Consider the following 14,491-nt stretch of genomic DNA (forward strand, 5'->3'; position numbering starts at 1 on the left):
GGTAAACGGTGTTTCCGTGTGCTGTGCTGGCTCGCCAGAGCAGCTTCGTCACGCTGGCCACGTGACCCGGAAGTGTCTTCGGACGGCGCCGGCTCATGGCCTCTAGAGCGAGATGAGCGCACAACCCTAGAGTCGGACACGACTGGCCCGTACGGGCAGGGGTACCTTTACCTTTATACGTAATCCAGTCAAGTGACCATTAATAGATAACTTGCCAGACAGGAGATAAACAACGCACTCAGATTTCTGAAGGCAGCCCTGTTCAGGGAAGTTTTTAATATTTAACGCTGTATTGTTTTAATACTTGATTGGCAGTTGCCCAGAGTGGTTGGGGAAACTCAGCCAGATGGGCGGGGTATAAATAAGAAATAATTATTATTATTATTATTATTATTATTATTATTATTATTATTATTATTATTATTATTATTATTATTTTGTAGACTGCCCTTTCTGTGATGTAGGTATGATGTTTGGGGAGGGGGGTTGTCTTGAGCACCAGGGAAGGCAGTTTAAAATGTCTATTTAGGGGCGGGCACACCTTGGTTCTGGGTCTTCCTCCTCCTTCTCCTGCGTGTGAAGGGGGCACCCTGTTGCAACAGATCAATAAAGATCAGGCTTACGAGCTGCTTTGCTTCTCAATATTCTCTGCTTGGCCTCTGTTATTTTCTCTGACCGATGGAGAACCTACAAAGGACTCTATAAGGGCTCTTGTGTCCCCCATAAGGGAATAAGGGCAGATTTTCGTTTATTACATGATACTGGGGCAGTCTTATTTACAATTCCTTCCATAACAACCCCAGGCTGCTTTGTTGCCCTCCGCTCCCCACTAGCCCCTTCCAGGTTGTCTTAGCCTCCGGTGCCCCCACGGACCCCAACCCAGGAGACCAGCCCCTGCAGAAGAGAGCCGGGGGGGGACCTGCCCCCCAGCCGCCCAACCTACCTCTCGGGAGAGAAACTCCACATCCGCCTCGTAGGGGCTGCTCCCGTCCGCCCGGGAGACCTCCACCACCACGGCGGTGCAGGCTCTCATGGCCGAGGTGGGCAGCACGGCCTCCTCATCCAGAAGGGCGTTCAGCAGGCAGCTCTTCCCTGCCCCCGTGTTGCCCACCACCGCAATGTGGGTCTGGGGCATCCGGGTGACCTTCTGGAGAGACGCAACCTGCTCTCTTCAGGGGAGAAAGAGAACGAAGCATCAGCAACCAGCAGCTTCACTCTAATACGCACACAGTTCAAATTCCATTGAAGTCTGATTACCTTTTCAAACAGTTATCTTTGCGGGTGTAATGTGGGAAATGGGAGAACCCGTGTCTTGAGCAGCCCAACCAGCCTCATTCCTGGGACTATTGGCACCAGGTCCCAGGTTTGGTTCCTATTCAAGGAATCAACTTCAGCCGTCATGGCACTAAGCCATGGTTCAGCATCTTTAGAGGTTAATTCCTGCACCTCTTTGAAGCTTGAAGGTTCCCACACCTTCTCTGAGCTACTAAGAACAGCAGTTGCCGTCTTAGCAAACTCATCAGCAAATCTCTTTGGAGGTTTGCCTTTTGTGGCCCTTTCAGATCTGCGTACTAGAGGCAAGCCGCCTGCACTCATCTCCCCTTTCTTAGGAGAAAAGTGGCCAATGGTGAACAGTGGTTCTTCCAGTTCATTGTCAGACCCATCAGATGGTCTGGTTGAGGCCTTTGCGCTCTTGTAGTCTGCTGTGTCATCATTGTCGCTGACATCAGCAGCAGCACCGCCCACTGAGCTGGAATCCGAACTCTGATCATCATCCTCAGCTTCCTCATCATCCTCTGAGTGACTCTGGAAAATTCCCACAATTCCCCCCTACTAATGTCTGGGTTAGTTCAGGGTTATCACGCCAGCTGCCCTGGGTGGCCAAGAAGCCCAAAGGGCCTAAGCCGGTCTCCTCCTCAAAGGAATGTCTGCATGTGCAGAAGCCGGTATAAAGCCAAGGCTGCCTTCAGAGGCACTGGCAAGAGGGAGAGGGATTTGCTCAGAAGAGGAGATGAAGGGGACAGGCTGTTTGGTTCAGAAGAGCATGGAGAGCTAAGAGGCTAGTGGATCTCTCTTGTGTCTTTACAAGGTTTCCTTCTAAGACCAAAAAAACAGCAGATTAGTTCATGATGTACCAGCATCTATTAAAGGTTTATGTAGCCAGGGTGTTTGTGCTTGTGCCATGAGACGATAAACACTTTATACTTTGTACCGAACCTAGTGGGAAAGGAGTTCTTTTTAACCAGGAACTCTGGAAAAGGCTGACTCCTGGGAAGCAGGAAGACTCCCGTGTTCTGCTGGAGCTGTGCAAAATCTGCTGATGACGTCTAAGCCACACCTCACCTGCTGGGCTCTCGCTCTCTCTCGCTCTCTTTCCCGCGCAAGATTTACCATTATTTAGTAGGAAGGCAGGTTGCTGAAAGTACAGGAGCCAAAGCTAATCCATTTAATTAGAGAAAAACTATTGCTGGCCCCTTTTGGACTTTTTGTGTGGAAAGTAAAATGAACTCATGATATTTAGGCTTGAAAACTGGAAAAATACTGGTTTATAGAAGGTAGAATAAATAAAAAATTGTCCAGTAGCACCTTAGAGACCAACTAAGTTTGTTCTGGGTATAAGCTTTCGTGTGCATGCACACTTCTTCAGATATCTGATTATTTTTTTTCAACCAACACGGCTACCTACCTGAATCTAGAAGGTAGAATAGTTAGACGGTATCATGCAGCAAATGTTTTGAATAATTTTTTTTATGTAACTGACAGAGAATGAGAAGCCCTTTTTCTTTTCCTTTCTTCTTCTCCTCTCCCCCCATACCTGCTTCTCTCTCTCATTTTCTTGTTTGTATACAGATTTTTTTTATTATCTTGTATCATAAAAAGCTGTTATAAAAATTTACGAGCAAAAGAAAGTGGGAACATTTTACCTCCACTTCTCCATATGCAGCCGGTCAATTCCTTCCAGGGACTCCAGGGACCGCAAGATCTCTCTGAGGACAGACTGGCACTCCTGCAACTGAAACTCAACGTCTTGCTCGCAGGATGCCCAGTCTTTCGGGTCATCACTCTGTGCTCCAGCAGCATAAGGCCAGCGGTCGCTCTGTGACTGGGTACCAGAAGCCCCGGGAGGGCCTCTCGACCTGGAGGAAGAGCCTGCGTCTTCAGAGCCCGGAGGGGAAGGGCAGGGCACAGACTCATCGCCGGAGCCCCCCTGCTCCCCATCCAACTGCCCCGTCACCTTAGCCTCCCGAGGCGCAGAAGGCCCAGCACCGTCTCCTGACATGGAGGAGTCTCTTTCGGAGCCCGGAGAAGGAGGACAGGCCACAGATTCATCGTCTGAGCACACGCGCTCCGCATCCAGCTGCGAGCTCAACTCAGCCTCTTCTAGCCAACACGGAAGGAGCAACCGGTCTCTGTTTCCAAAGTCTCCAGAGCTTGTGAAACTCTCTGGCTGCCCGTTTGCTGAGGCTTTGGGTTTATGCAGGACTGTGATGACTGGGGAGCAAGCCGTGGGGTACGCTGTGTCGCAGCTGGGGCCGTCCTCCCTTTCTCCAGGACCACACGGATCCTTTTCTTCCTTGAAGCTCTGAGAAACCCAAGGCGCACCTGCCAAGCAACCCAGAGCGGAGGCGCCATCTTTCTGTTTTGAGGGGCTGCAAGCAGGCACCTGATCGCCAGACACACCTATGACCAGCAAGGAGTTCCCTGGAGCTTCTTGCGGAGGGCTGCTGGAGTCCTCTTGTCCTTCCCATCCTGCTCCACGGCTGCCGCCGATCAGGTCCTGTTCAGGATCTTTCCCAATGCTTTCAGCCATGCTGGCAGAACCAGGATCCTCAGAGGAGGGCAGAGGTGAGCCTGGTCTGTTCAGCACCAAGGGATGCTCACCTGGCTTGCTCACCTGAGTTGGGCTGGAGCAAGAAGCAGCCAGGTCTCCGCTCTTCACGTCACCCAACATGGGGCAGCTGGCTGGCTCACAAGCCGCAGCAACAGACGTTGTCCTGGAGGGAGAGGAAGTGAGATTTCCTTTTTTTAAAAATCTAATTAATTAATTTATTAAATTTTCCAACATACACAGTGGCGTAGCATGGGTTGTCAGCACCCGGGGCAAGGCAAGTAATTTGCGCCCCCTAACCCGTGGATTTTAGCACTCGAGTGCGAGCGCGCCCTCGGATTTTTCCGGTAACACTTGACTTTATAGAATCATAGAATCGTAGAGTCGGAAGGGACCCGATGGTCATCTAGTCCAACCCCCTGTGGTGATGATGATGATGATGATACATTTTATTTATACCCCACCCTCCCCCAGCCAGAAACATAATGGGGGGAGGGACCAATGTAAAATACAGGTTAAAATGCAATTTGAAAAGCAGCCTCATTTTAAAAGTAGCCCACAAATCAAAACTGTAAGGGGAGGGAGGACATAAGGGTCCCACTGAGTCCAAACCAAAGGCCAGGTGGAACAGCTCTGTCTTGCAGGCCCTGAGGAAATATGCAGGACCACGCAGCTGTCCCGTGCGGGGGATCGAACCTGCAACCTTGACATCCCTATTTCCATAGGGTTCGGGTTTCTGAGTGGATTTGGATTTGGATTTGATATCCCGCTTTATCACTACCCGAAGGAGTCTCAAAGCAGCTAACAATCTCCTTTCCCTTCCTCCCCCACAACAAACACTCTGTGAGGTGAGTGGGGCTGAGAGACTTCAGAGAAGTGTGACTGGCCCAAGGTCACCCAGCAGCTGCATGTGGAGGAGCGGGGAAGCGAACCCGGTTCACCAGATTACGAGTCCACCGCTCTTAACCACTACACCACACTGGCTCCCATTGTGGCTAGGGAAACCAAGCTGGATGGGGAGGGGAAGCCACAAACATGAGTCTGACCAAACTGCAGGAAGCAGTGGAAGACAGGAGTGCCTGGCGTGCTCTGGTCCAGGGGGTCACGAAGAGGCGGACACGACTAAATGACTAAACAACAACAACAACAACAATAATAATGTATGAAGTTACAGTGGTGCCCCGCAAGACGAACGCCTCGCAAGACGGAAAACCCGCTAGACGAAAGGGTTTTCCGTTTTGGAGGCGCTTCGCAAAACGAATTTCCCTATGGGCTTGCTTCGCAAGACGAAAGCCCATAGGGAAATCTCTGGGACAGCGGGGAAGCGCAGCGCATTTAGAAGCGCTCGGGGAAAGCAGCGCACTTCGCTGCTTTCCCCGGAGTGCTTTTAAATGCGGGCGGCTGGGAGGGAATCCCTTGGCCCCCCGCGGGACTTCCCGAAGCTCTTTTGAAGTCCGGCGGGGGGCCAAGGGATTCCTTCCCAGCCGCCTGCGTTTAAAAGCACTCCGGGGAAAGCAGCGCACTTCGCTGCTTTCCCCGGAGTGCTTTTAAATGCGGGCGGCTGGGAGGGAATCCCTTGGCCCCCCGCGGGACTTCCCGAAGCTCTTTTGAAGTCCGGCGGGGGGCCAAGGGATTCCTTCCCAGCCGCCTGCGTTTAAAAGCACTCCGGGCAGCGCACTTCGCTGCTTTCCCCGGAGTGCTTTTAAATGCGGGCGGCTGGGAGGGAATCCCTTGGCCCCCCGCAGGACTTCCCGAAGCTCTTTTGAAGTCCGGCGGGGGGCCAAGGGATTCCCTCACCGCCGCCCGCCTTTAGAAGCGCTCGGGGGAACACCTGCCCCAGCCGCCCCACTTCGGAACGCTGTTCCGAAGCGGGGCGGGGGGCGGGGACACCTTCTGAAGGCGGGCAGGGGGCGAAAGTCTTTGTCCCCCCTGCCTGCCTTCCCAGGGGCTTTTAAATCGCCCCGGACAGCGGAGAAGTCCTCCGCTGTCCCAGGGTTTTTTAAAATGCTGGGGGTGGGAAGAAAAGCCCTTGTCCCCCCCCCCCAGCCTTCAGAAGAGGTCCGGGGACAGACTGTCCCCGGACCTGGTCTGAAGGCGGTTTCCCTAGGAACGCATTAATTGATTTTCAATGCATTCCTATGGGAAACCGTGCATCGCAAGACGAAAAAACCGCAAGACGAAGAGACTTGCGGAACGAATTAATTTCGTCTTGCGAGGCACCACTGTACATTGAAAGACCTACATTGGCTCCCTGTAAGCTTCTGAGCACAATTCAAAGTGTTGGTGTTGACCTTTAAAGCCCTAAACGGCCTCGGCCCAGTAGACCTGAAGGAGCGTCTCCACCCCCATCATTCTGCCCGGACACTGAGGTCCAGCTCCGAGGGCCTTCTGGCGGTTCCCTCCCTGCAAGAAGTGAGGTTACAGGGAAGCAGGCAGAGGGCCTTCTCGGTGGTGGCGCCTGCCCTGTGGAACGCCCTCCCACCAGATGTCAAAGAGAAGAACAACTACCAGACTTTTAGAAGACATCCGAAGGCAGCCCTTTTTAGGGAAGCTTTTAATGTTTGACGTATTAAGATTTTTTTGGAAGCCGCCCAGAGTGGCTGGGGAAGCCCAGCCAGATGGGCACGGTATAAATAATTTATTTTTATTTTTATTAGACACCCCCCAAGCCAAGGAGATAAGTAACTCTACAACTTCAGAAGTCATCTGAAGGGAAGTTTTTTTAAATGTTTCATGTTTTATTATATTTTTATCCAAGGTGACTGGGGCAGCCCAGTCAGATGGGAAGGGTATAAATAATAAAATTATTACTATTATTATTATTATGGAATAGGGCGTCTCAATTTTCTTTGATGAAATGTTGCAAGGTATTCCGATTAATGCTTTTTATAGGATATTGGACACGGTGCGAGTTTATGGCTGCCAAGTATTGGCCTGAAAGGAAGCGCAGCCGGCGTCAGAGAACTGCTTTAGGATGGAGCTTGCAAGTGTTAGAATGCAAAACGCGGACAGGTTCAGGCACGCAAGAAGGTGGGGGAAAGAGGAGCCCGGATGGCTCAGTTTAAGAGCACGGCGCTGATAAGGCCAAGGTTGCAGGTTCGATCCCTTGTAGGGGGCAGCGGCGTATTACTGCATTGCAGCGGGTGGGACTAGATGACCCTCGGCTCCCTTCCAGCTTGACAGATTCTATGAAAGTGCATGGAGCGCGGAAGTTGCATTGCAAGTAGTACGCAGGGGGGGGGCGCAAGAGTTGCAGAGAGAGAGAGAGAGGGAGGGAGGGAGGGGGGGAACTGGCCCTCCGCTGGACAACTGACCCGGCCGGGCTCTGTTTCCCAGGGAAGCAGGAAGTTGCAATCCAAAGTTGCAGAAGCGCCCTGCTCCTTCTTCCGCGGAGGGAAATGCTCCTGCGGAGGCGAGAGGCAGCAAGGAGGCGACGAGGTAAGGCTTTTGTGAGGTAGGGAGAGGAAAGACGGGGGAGGGAACCCAAGGAGGATTTGCATGAGAGGGAATGAAGGGGAAACGCGCCTCCCACGCGGAGCACTTTTCCCCGGGAAATGCACAGGGTGGGGTCGTGGCTGATCCGTGCTGCGCGCTCGCGTCGTGCGGCCCAAAGTGCTGCAGGATCGCCAATGCAAGATCCCCTTTTAAAACCTCCCCCTCCCCCAGCTCTGGAAAAAAAGGGGGAAGGGGGTGGCGTCGGCGTCGGGGTGCGGAGGCTGCCCGTGCCCGGCCAGGCGTCGGTGGCGGCGTCAGCGCTGCTGTAGCGGCTGCTCCTCCTGCGAGCAGTGAGTGGAGCGCAGCCGCAGCGGCGGCGTGGGGCGCGCGCGCGCTAGGGCGCAAGGCTGGCGGCGGCGGCGGGAAGCCCGGCCGAGGAAGGAACTTGTCCCTTCCCTCTGGACTCGCGCCCCCCGCAGATGTTGCGCCCGGTGCGGCTGGCACCCCTGGCACCCCCCACGCTACGCCACTGAACATACATTTATAGTATCCAATCTAAATTTATCACATATTTTCTCTTTTAGACTTCCTTCAACCTCTCTGACAATCATCCATTATTCAAATTTTTAAATACACATTTCCTAATTTTGTATTGCTTTTTATAAACCTTCACACACTTAGTTTTCATCAATACAATCGTCCTCTATCATTTACAGAACTTCTTGAAATCCCACTAGCGTTATTTGCTCATCACATACACATAAGAGGAAGTGAGATTTCCACCGCCGTCTGGGCAGAGATGCTCTTTGCAAGGCCATTGAGGATGTTCCACGTCTCTCCGCGCATCAGGAGATGATAATGCGGAAGGTGGGTCAACGCCAAAGTCACGCTCCGTATCTGAGGGAAAGAATTTTGGAGGAAGGTGGCTGAAAGGGTTGCGCTGGGACCACTGGAAGCGTTCCTAGAAGTTACGGAATGTCTAAACCTTCCTCAGTCCCTTGGTTCCATAAAACCACCCTCGGGTCCCCCTTACCCTACGCTATAAAAAACATTCTTCAGAATAGCAGTTTGCACGACTCGCTCAAGAAAACAAACTAAAATTCAGAACAGCAACTATTAATTGCAGGCTTATTTAACATCCAGTGAAAACTATTCAATATAATTAATTCAACAGAACTGATGGAGCTTGGTTCTGGGATATGAGCTTTCCGAAGCCTGATAGTCGTTTGCACCTCCAGTGCCCCCCTGCTGCCCCCCTAGGTAATCCCCCCTAGGGGGCAGCATTGCCCACTTGGGCAACCACTGGTCTAGACCCCTTCCAGTCTGGGACTCAACTGGCATTGATGTCCTGATGGGTGGCCTTTATCCAGAGAGGGATGGTGGAAGAGTGATTTCTACAGCGTCTTCCAGGGGCTTCCGACACCATCTGCCATGGTGGTCCCTCCTGAACCAGCTCTGCAAGGTAGGAACTGGAAGCATTGCTCCTCCTTTCCCTTAGAAACCGGTGTGGAAGAGCTCCCAGGTGCCACCTGGGCCAAGACAAGTTGGGCTGGGTCAGCTGGTTACCTCTGGTCTCCCCTAAGCAGTGGGGTGGTTTTCCTGGTGGAGACGCCAGGAGCTCCTCCTCCACCACCCAACTCTCCAAGCACAACAGCCTTCCTTTTCTGGCACCCTTTTGAATAGGTGACATTTGTCACTATTATGTCTAAGAGCAGACCAATCACACGATCCTGAGACTGTACCATTTCAGACTCCAGATGGGAAGTCTGAACTTCCCACGTACCTAGAAAGAACGGGTCCAAGCCATTTCCCGCTTGTCCCGCGATTTTCAGGCACTTGTCCAAACAGTTTTGCCTTTGCCCGGTCACTTTCCCCCAGAAAACCCGCTCTTTGGAGCTGAATTGGAGCAAATGTCATTCCAGAGAAAACTCAACTGACATTTGCTCCCATTCAACGGTAAAGAACAGGTTTTCCCAAGAGAAAGAGGCAGATGAGCCCTAAATTGCCCTCCACCTCCCATTGCCTCATCATCATCATCATCATCATATACCACCCATCTGACTGGCTCCCAACAAAAAATTGTAAAAGCCAAATACAGCAGCACACACTAAAACCTTCCCTGAGCAGGGCTGCCCTGGAGAGGCAGGCCCAATCCGCTCTGCCTCCCTTCCCCCTTCAGAAGATGCTTTTGAAACATACCTTGGCATGATGAACCTCCAGGGCTTCTCTCTGGACTAAGGCCCCCTGTCTCCATTTCCATCACCACCTCTTCCTCTTCCTCCTCCTCACCAGCTGTGGGGCTCATAGAGGGGGCAGCCCATCCAGACCCCTCTACGCTGGGACCCTCGTTGCCGCCCTCTCCCTCGAAGGCGCCGCTGTCTTCTTGGAGGTCGTAGGCGTCACATTCACCGGGAGCAAAGATGATGGGACAGTCAGGCTCAGACGGGGGGTCACCGCTAGGAGTTGGGGTGCTTTCCTTGGGGGACACAGGCTGATAGGACGGCGTCTGTGGGTCTTCATCAAACCAGTCCATGTCAGAAGTTTCTGGGCCAGAGGAAGAATCTGGTTCCACGTTTGCCTCGGCCCCCTTCCCCACCCAGTCAGAACCCCCTGTGGGGAGCCCATCGCCTTCTGCCCCAGAAGCGTCCTTGCCAGGCGGCCTGGGCAAACGTTCGCAGGAGTGAGATTCAGCTGAACTGTTGGAGATGTCAGAGAAGATAAAGTCCCCGTTCTTCTGACTGGGAGCACTTTCTGCCTCGGGGGACTTTGCGGGAGAGCTTGGGGGAGAATTCTGTATCCCCGAACACACAGACAACTGGAAGCTCTCCTCTTCCGAGAAATAGGTGTCCCACACGCTCTCCGGAATAGGGTCAGACGTGTCTTTGTCTTGTTCATGAGAAAGGCTGCCTGACTGGCCAGGGGTTGAGCCTGGTTCATCCAGGGAGGGGTCCTGAGACGGGACTTTGCTGACTTCCTCTTCACCTGAGCTTGGGCATCTCCCAGCCTCTATGATCTCGGCCGACTGGCAATCCTCTCCAGCAGCTTCAGCTTCTTCTGCCATTTCGTTTTCGCTTGCTGGCTTATCGGAGCAAAGTGTGTTTTCAAAGCACCCTCTTGCCTTCTGGGCAAAGCTCTCCCCGTTCTTCTGTTCTGCTTCGCCCAGGGACAGGGTTGCCTGGCTGTCGTGCTGGTTTGGAGGCTTCCCTGCAGCTCTGCCAAAGTGGCCCAGAAGCCCTTCTGGGTTCAGAGGAGCAGGAGGTGTCATGGTCAAAGGGTGCAGGCCAGGTGTAGAAACCCGAACTGAAACAGGATCCAGCAGGCAGAGCCTCTCCTCACACAAAGAACCGTTTTCCAAGCTGGTCATCCTGGCGGCCTGATCTTCACTGAAATGTCTTTTTCTGAAGGGAGAGGCTTTTGACTCTTCCTCTTCCTCCTCCTGCAAAAGTCTTCTGCAATGCCCTGAGCCATCAAACTCCCCAGAAGGGTCTGAGCCACCTTCCGGTTGGCACCCGTCTCCTGGGCACGGCACTCTTTCCATCTCTTGATGCTGGAGTGGCGGTGCTTCTGCTCCTCCCTTCAGGAAACCTGCCTCTTCTCCTGGAGTGCGGCTGGCAGGTGTTTCACAGCGCGAAGACTCTCTGATTGTTTCTCCATCTTCAAGAGATGCACCTGAGATTCCCACTCTGGCTTGGCCAGGAAACTCATCATCTGCCGGCCGATTGTCTTGAACAAGATGTGAACCAGAATGTCCAGGACTCTCTGGGGCCTGATCCTCTGCACCAAATTTGGCATCGCTTTCTGCCAGGCAAGGAGATTCCACAGGAAGGCAGGCGAGATTGACAGCCACAAGGTCAGCTCCTTCGACAGCTCGATCCTCCAGCTCCTCTCTCACCACGGCAGTTCTTGGCAAAGGAGGAGATTTCCCCCCCACGGCCACCTCTGGGTTGTGGGTCTGAGGTACAGCAGCTGAAGCATCTTCTGGGTCACAGCACACCTCATCGTGGGAAGAATCCTTTTGTTCCAAACCAGCACCCAACATCCCTGAACCCTCTGGCAGCTCAGCACTTGCGTCACATGACTCCCGAGCTGTGGATTCCTCAGGTAGCTTCCTCCAGGCCTCGTGATTCTCTGAAACACTGCCTGAATGCCAAAGTGGACTTCTCCCTCTCTGAAGGTGGCCTCTGTCGTCCTCCTCCTTTCCAACTTCAGAGTCAGAGAGGAGCAAGCTGAGCTCACGGCCACGAGAGGACTCTGGGACCTCTGCAGGGTCAGTGTGGGTCTCCCTGGGGGCGTCTCCAGCAGGGACCCCCTCTCCGGCCCCAGGGCTCCCAGAGCCAGTGCTAGGAGTGTCCAACGGGAGGCTGCCTTTTCCCTCGGTGCAATGGCAGCTCTCGGGGGTCTGTCCACCCCCTCCCTCCCCAGAGTGGCCCCTTCCTTTCTCTCTTTCGGGGTCTGCCTGCTCAGCAGCCCTGTTTCCTTCACAGGCTTCCTCCCAAACGCTGCCTTCCATGCGGGAGTCTTCAGGGTACAACAGCTCTCTCCCCACATCAGTTCCCCGGGGCTTCACTGCAAAGTTATCTTCCAGATCTTCAGGCTCAGGGCCAGGAGGCTGCAGTGGTCGCTGACCAGGCGCAGGAGACTCTTGCTGGCGTTCCAGGTGGGCAGAGGTCCCAAGGGGCTCGTTCTGGTCAGGATCCACCTTTCTCCCATCTGAGCATCCTGCCCTGACACCGCACTCTTGGGCCTCGGCTGCACTTTCTCCATTCGGGTCCATACCGTCTTCCCTTTCAATGCCACCTTGGTGGGCCAAAAGGTGACCCTTTTTAGCTTCCAAGCTCCTTCCTGCTTCCTTTCCGCTTGCCTGAGAAGACACCTCTGTGTTTGCACAGTAATCTTCCGTGTGGGGGACCTCTCCCTCTTCAAGGTCATCTCCACTTATCTCAGGAGGAGGGCACGCCCTTGTCTTTGTTCCCGCTGAGTCTGGAGAGGATGGCGCCCAGTTCCCACCAGGGCTTTGGAGGGTCCCTTCAGCCCTGGCGCTGCCAACCATCTCCTCCCGCACCACATCTGGACTCGGATCTCTCTCCAGGCCACCTTTTCCATTGGCTTCATCTTGGCCACCAGCTGCCCTGACACTCCTTCCTTCCCTCTTCACCTCCCTGCCTTCAGGAAGATCATTGTTGTCCATCTCCTCTTGGCATTCCATCTCACCGTTGATGACACAACTGGACTGTCCGGACAACCCAGCCACCGACGCACCACTGGTAACAGTTTCAAGCGAAAGCCCATCATATTCACTCATCTCTCCTTCGGCCTCAAGGTTGGAATCAGCAGCACAGTCCTCTGGGCCTCTGTCAGATCTGGCACATGCATCCTCCATTCTCCGTTTGCTCACAACAACAATGTCCTCCCCCCACTCTTCCAAGGGAGGTGTCTTTCTTTTGGAAACAACCCCACAGAAAAGCTTTCCATCAACATCCACTGGATGTCCAAGTGTTTCAACAGACTCTTCAGGGATCGCCCCTCCTGCCAGGGGACGGGTGCTTGAAGGCAATGCGGCCACCACAGCAATCCCCTCTTCATTAGTATCTGGTAGATCTCCTGAAGACAGGATCTCCTGCGTTCCTCCAGAAGATGCCACAGGATCCTTTTCCACTTGTGGGGAGAACTCGCCCTTGGCATGCTGATTGTCAGCTGGGGCACCTATTGCTGAAGTTCTGGGCAGTTGCTGAAGGAGCCCCTCCATCACCTTGTCCGTGTTTAACTTGCTGCCATCATCACAAGCCATTCCGCCAGGGTCGCCTTCTTTCAAAGGCTCTGCAATCTCTACACCCAACTTCCTTCTTTTTGCACACTCAGTCTGGGTTCCCACTTCGGCATAAGACCGTTTTGCAACGCAGACCTTGCCACTTGCAGCCTCTGCATCCCCCGAGCCCGACTCTGGCTCAAGGAAACTGCCATCTCCAGCAGCAGCAGCAGCAGCAGCAGCAGCAGCAGCAGCAGCAGCAGGACTGTCCATCACTAGCAGGCTTGCATTTGCAGGGGGCTCCATGTCCATGTTGTCACTGCTCTCAGAAGCCCACTCCTGCAAGCTGATTTCGTCGTCACTCCTCCGGGTCCCACAGGACAGGTTCCTTGGCCGCAAAGCGGGGCTCTCTCTCTCGGAGTCAAACTCCTCTTGACTCCACTGTGCAGAAGAGTCACTATCCAGTAAGTCGCCATCTGTTTCTTCAGCAGAAGAAAAGTCATCAGAAGCTCTGCTCACTGCATCCAGCTCAGCCTCTCCTGATTTAGCAGGGAGCTGCGCCAAATTCTGCACAGTGAGGTTGCTTGCCCTGTTTTCTGCCCAGTCAGAAGCTTCAGGTAAGGCCTTCTCCCCACAGCTCTCCTGGTGTTCTTCTCTGGGGCTCTGAATTTCCATTCTGCTTGCAGCCCCTCTGACTTGCGCCTGGGCATCAGGTCCAGCTGTGTCTTCAGGGCCTTGATCCAGTTCCACCTCCCTCATCTCTTCAGCGTGGCCAGAGTCACCGGGAACCAGCTCTTCTGTGCTGGAAACAGAGATCTCAGAACCCCCCACCGGAGAGACGCCCGAGACCTGCACCAGATCCTCCGGGAGCCCGGCTGCTGTGCTAACTGATGCTCCGCTTTGGGGGTCATCTGCAACGGTTTCCTCGCTGCCACTTGGGGTGGAGGGATTCTTGGATTCTGGACTTCCCTGAGAGAAGGGGAAGTGCGTCGCCTCAAGGCTCCTCCAGGGAGAAGATTCTGCGGTGGTGCGCGAACCCTCCCCAGGCGAAGCAGAACGCAGAAGCAGAGGGACGGGCCTGGGAGCATCTCCTGGGGCAGAAGGAGGCAATGTCCCCGGTGCTGACTGGCCAGGGGCTTCTGGCAAGCTGTAAGTCAGGCTAAGAGAATTTATGGATGCTGACGATGCAGCTGGAGGCAGGAATGAAGCTGCAGAGGACGGACTGCTGATGGCCGGACGTTGGTGGGCCGAGCCAGGCAGAGCGCCAGTTGGGTCCCCTGCGAGTGTGGGTGCAAATCCCATTCTTGAGCTCACTGGCACTGATGCCCCAGCAGATGCCAACGCAGGAAGCTAGATGGAAGAAAGGAATCAAGAGGTTAGAATGGAGCATGGGTTACTCACTGCAAAAATGACTTCTTTACAGCACCTCCAGGCCCCTGAAGCTGGGGGCTGTGTCCCTCTATCAGCCCAGTCAGGAAACC

The 14,491-nt window shown here is 53.9% G+C and overlaps 1 protein-coding gene and 1 long non-coding RNA gene across 2 annotated transcripts in view; one reads left to right on the forward strand and one right to left on the reverse strand.

The window, feature by feature from the left end:
• The window catches only part of LOC308593217, a 285,688-nt gene that overhangs the window by 176,175 nt on the left and 95,022 nt on the right, over nt 1-14,491 (forward strand). The gene's annotated exons all lie outside the window — the stretch shown is intronic.
• Nucleotides 1-14,491, reverse strand: part of NUGGC (nuclear GTPase, germinal center associated) — a 39,649-nt gene that overhangs the window by 18,777 nt on the left and 6,381 nt on the right. Inside the window, exons 5-8 of the mRNA XM_081204242.1 lie at nt 9,464-14,360; nt 8,023-8,161; nt 2,925-3,995; nt 944-1,169 (exon numbers count right to left, since the gene is read on the reverse strand). Of these exons, the coding sequence (XP_081060368.1) occupies nt 944-1,169; nt 2,925-3,995; nt 8,023-8,161; nt 9,464-14,360 (6,333 nt within the window). The remainder of the gene's footprint in view (nt 1-943; nt 1,170-2,924; nt 3,996-8,022; nt 8,162-9,463; nt 14,361-14,491) is intronic.

Source organism: Podarcis bocagei (genome assembly GCF_964188305.1).
Source record: "Podarcis bocagei genome assembly, chromosome: 8".
NCBI lineage: Eukaryota > Metazoa > Chordata > Lepidosauria > Squamata > Lacertidae > Podarcis > Podarcis bocagei.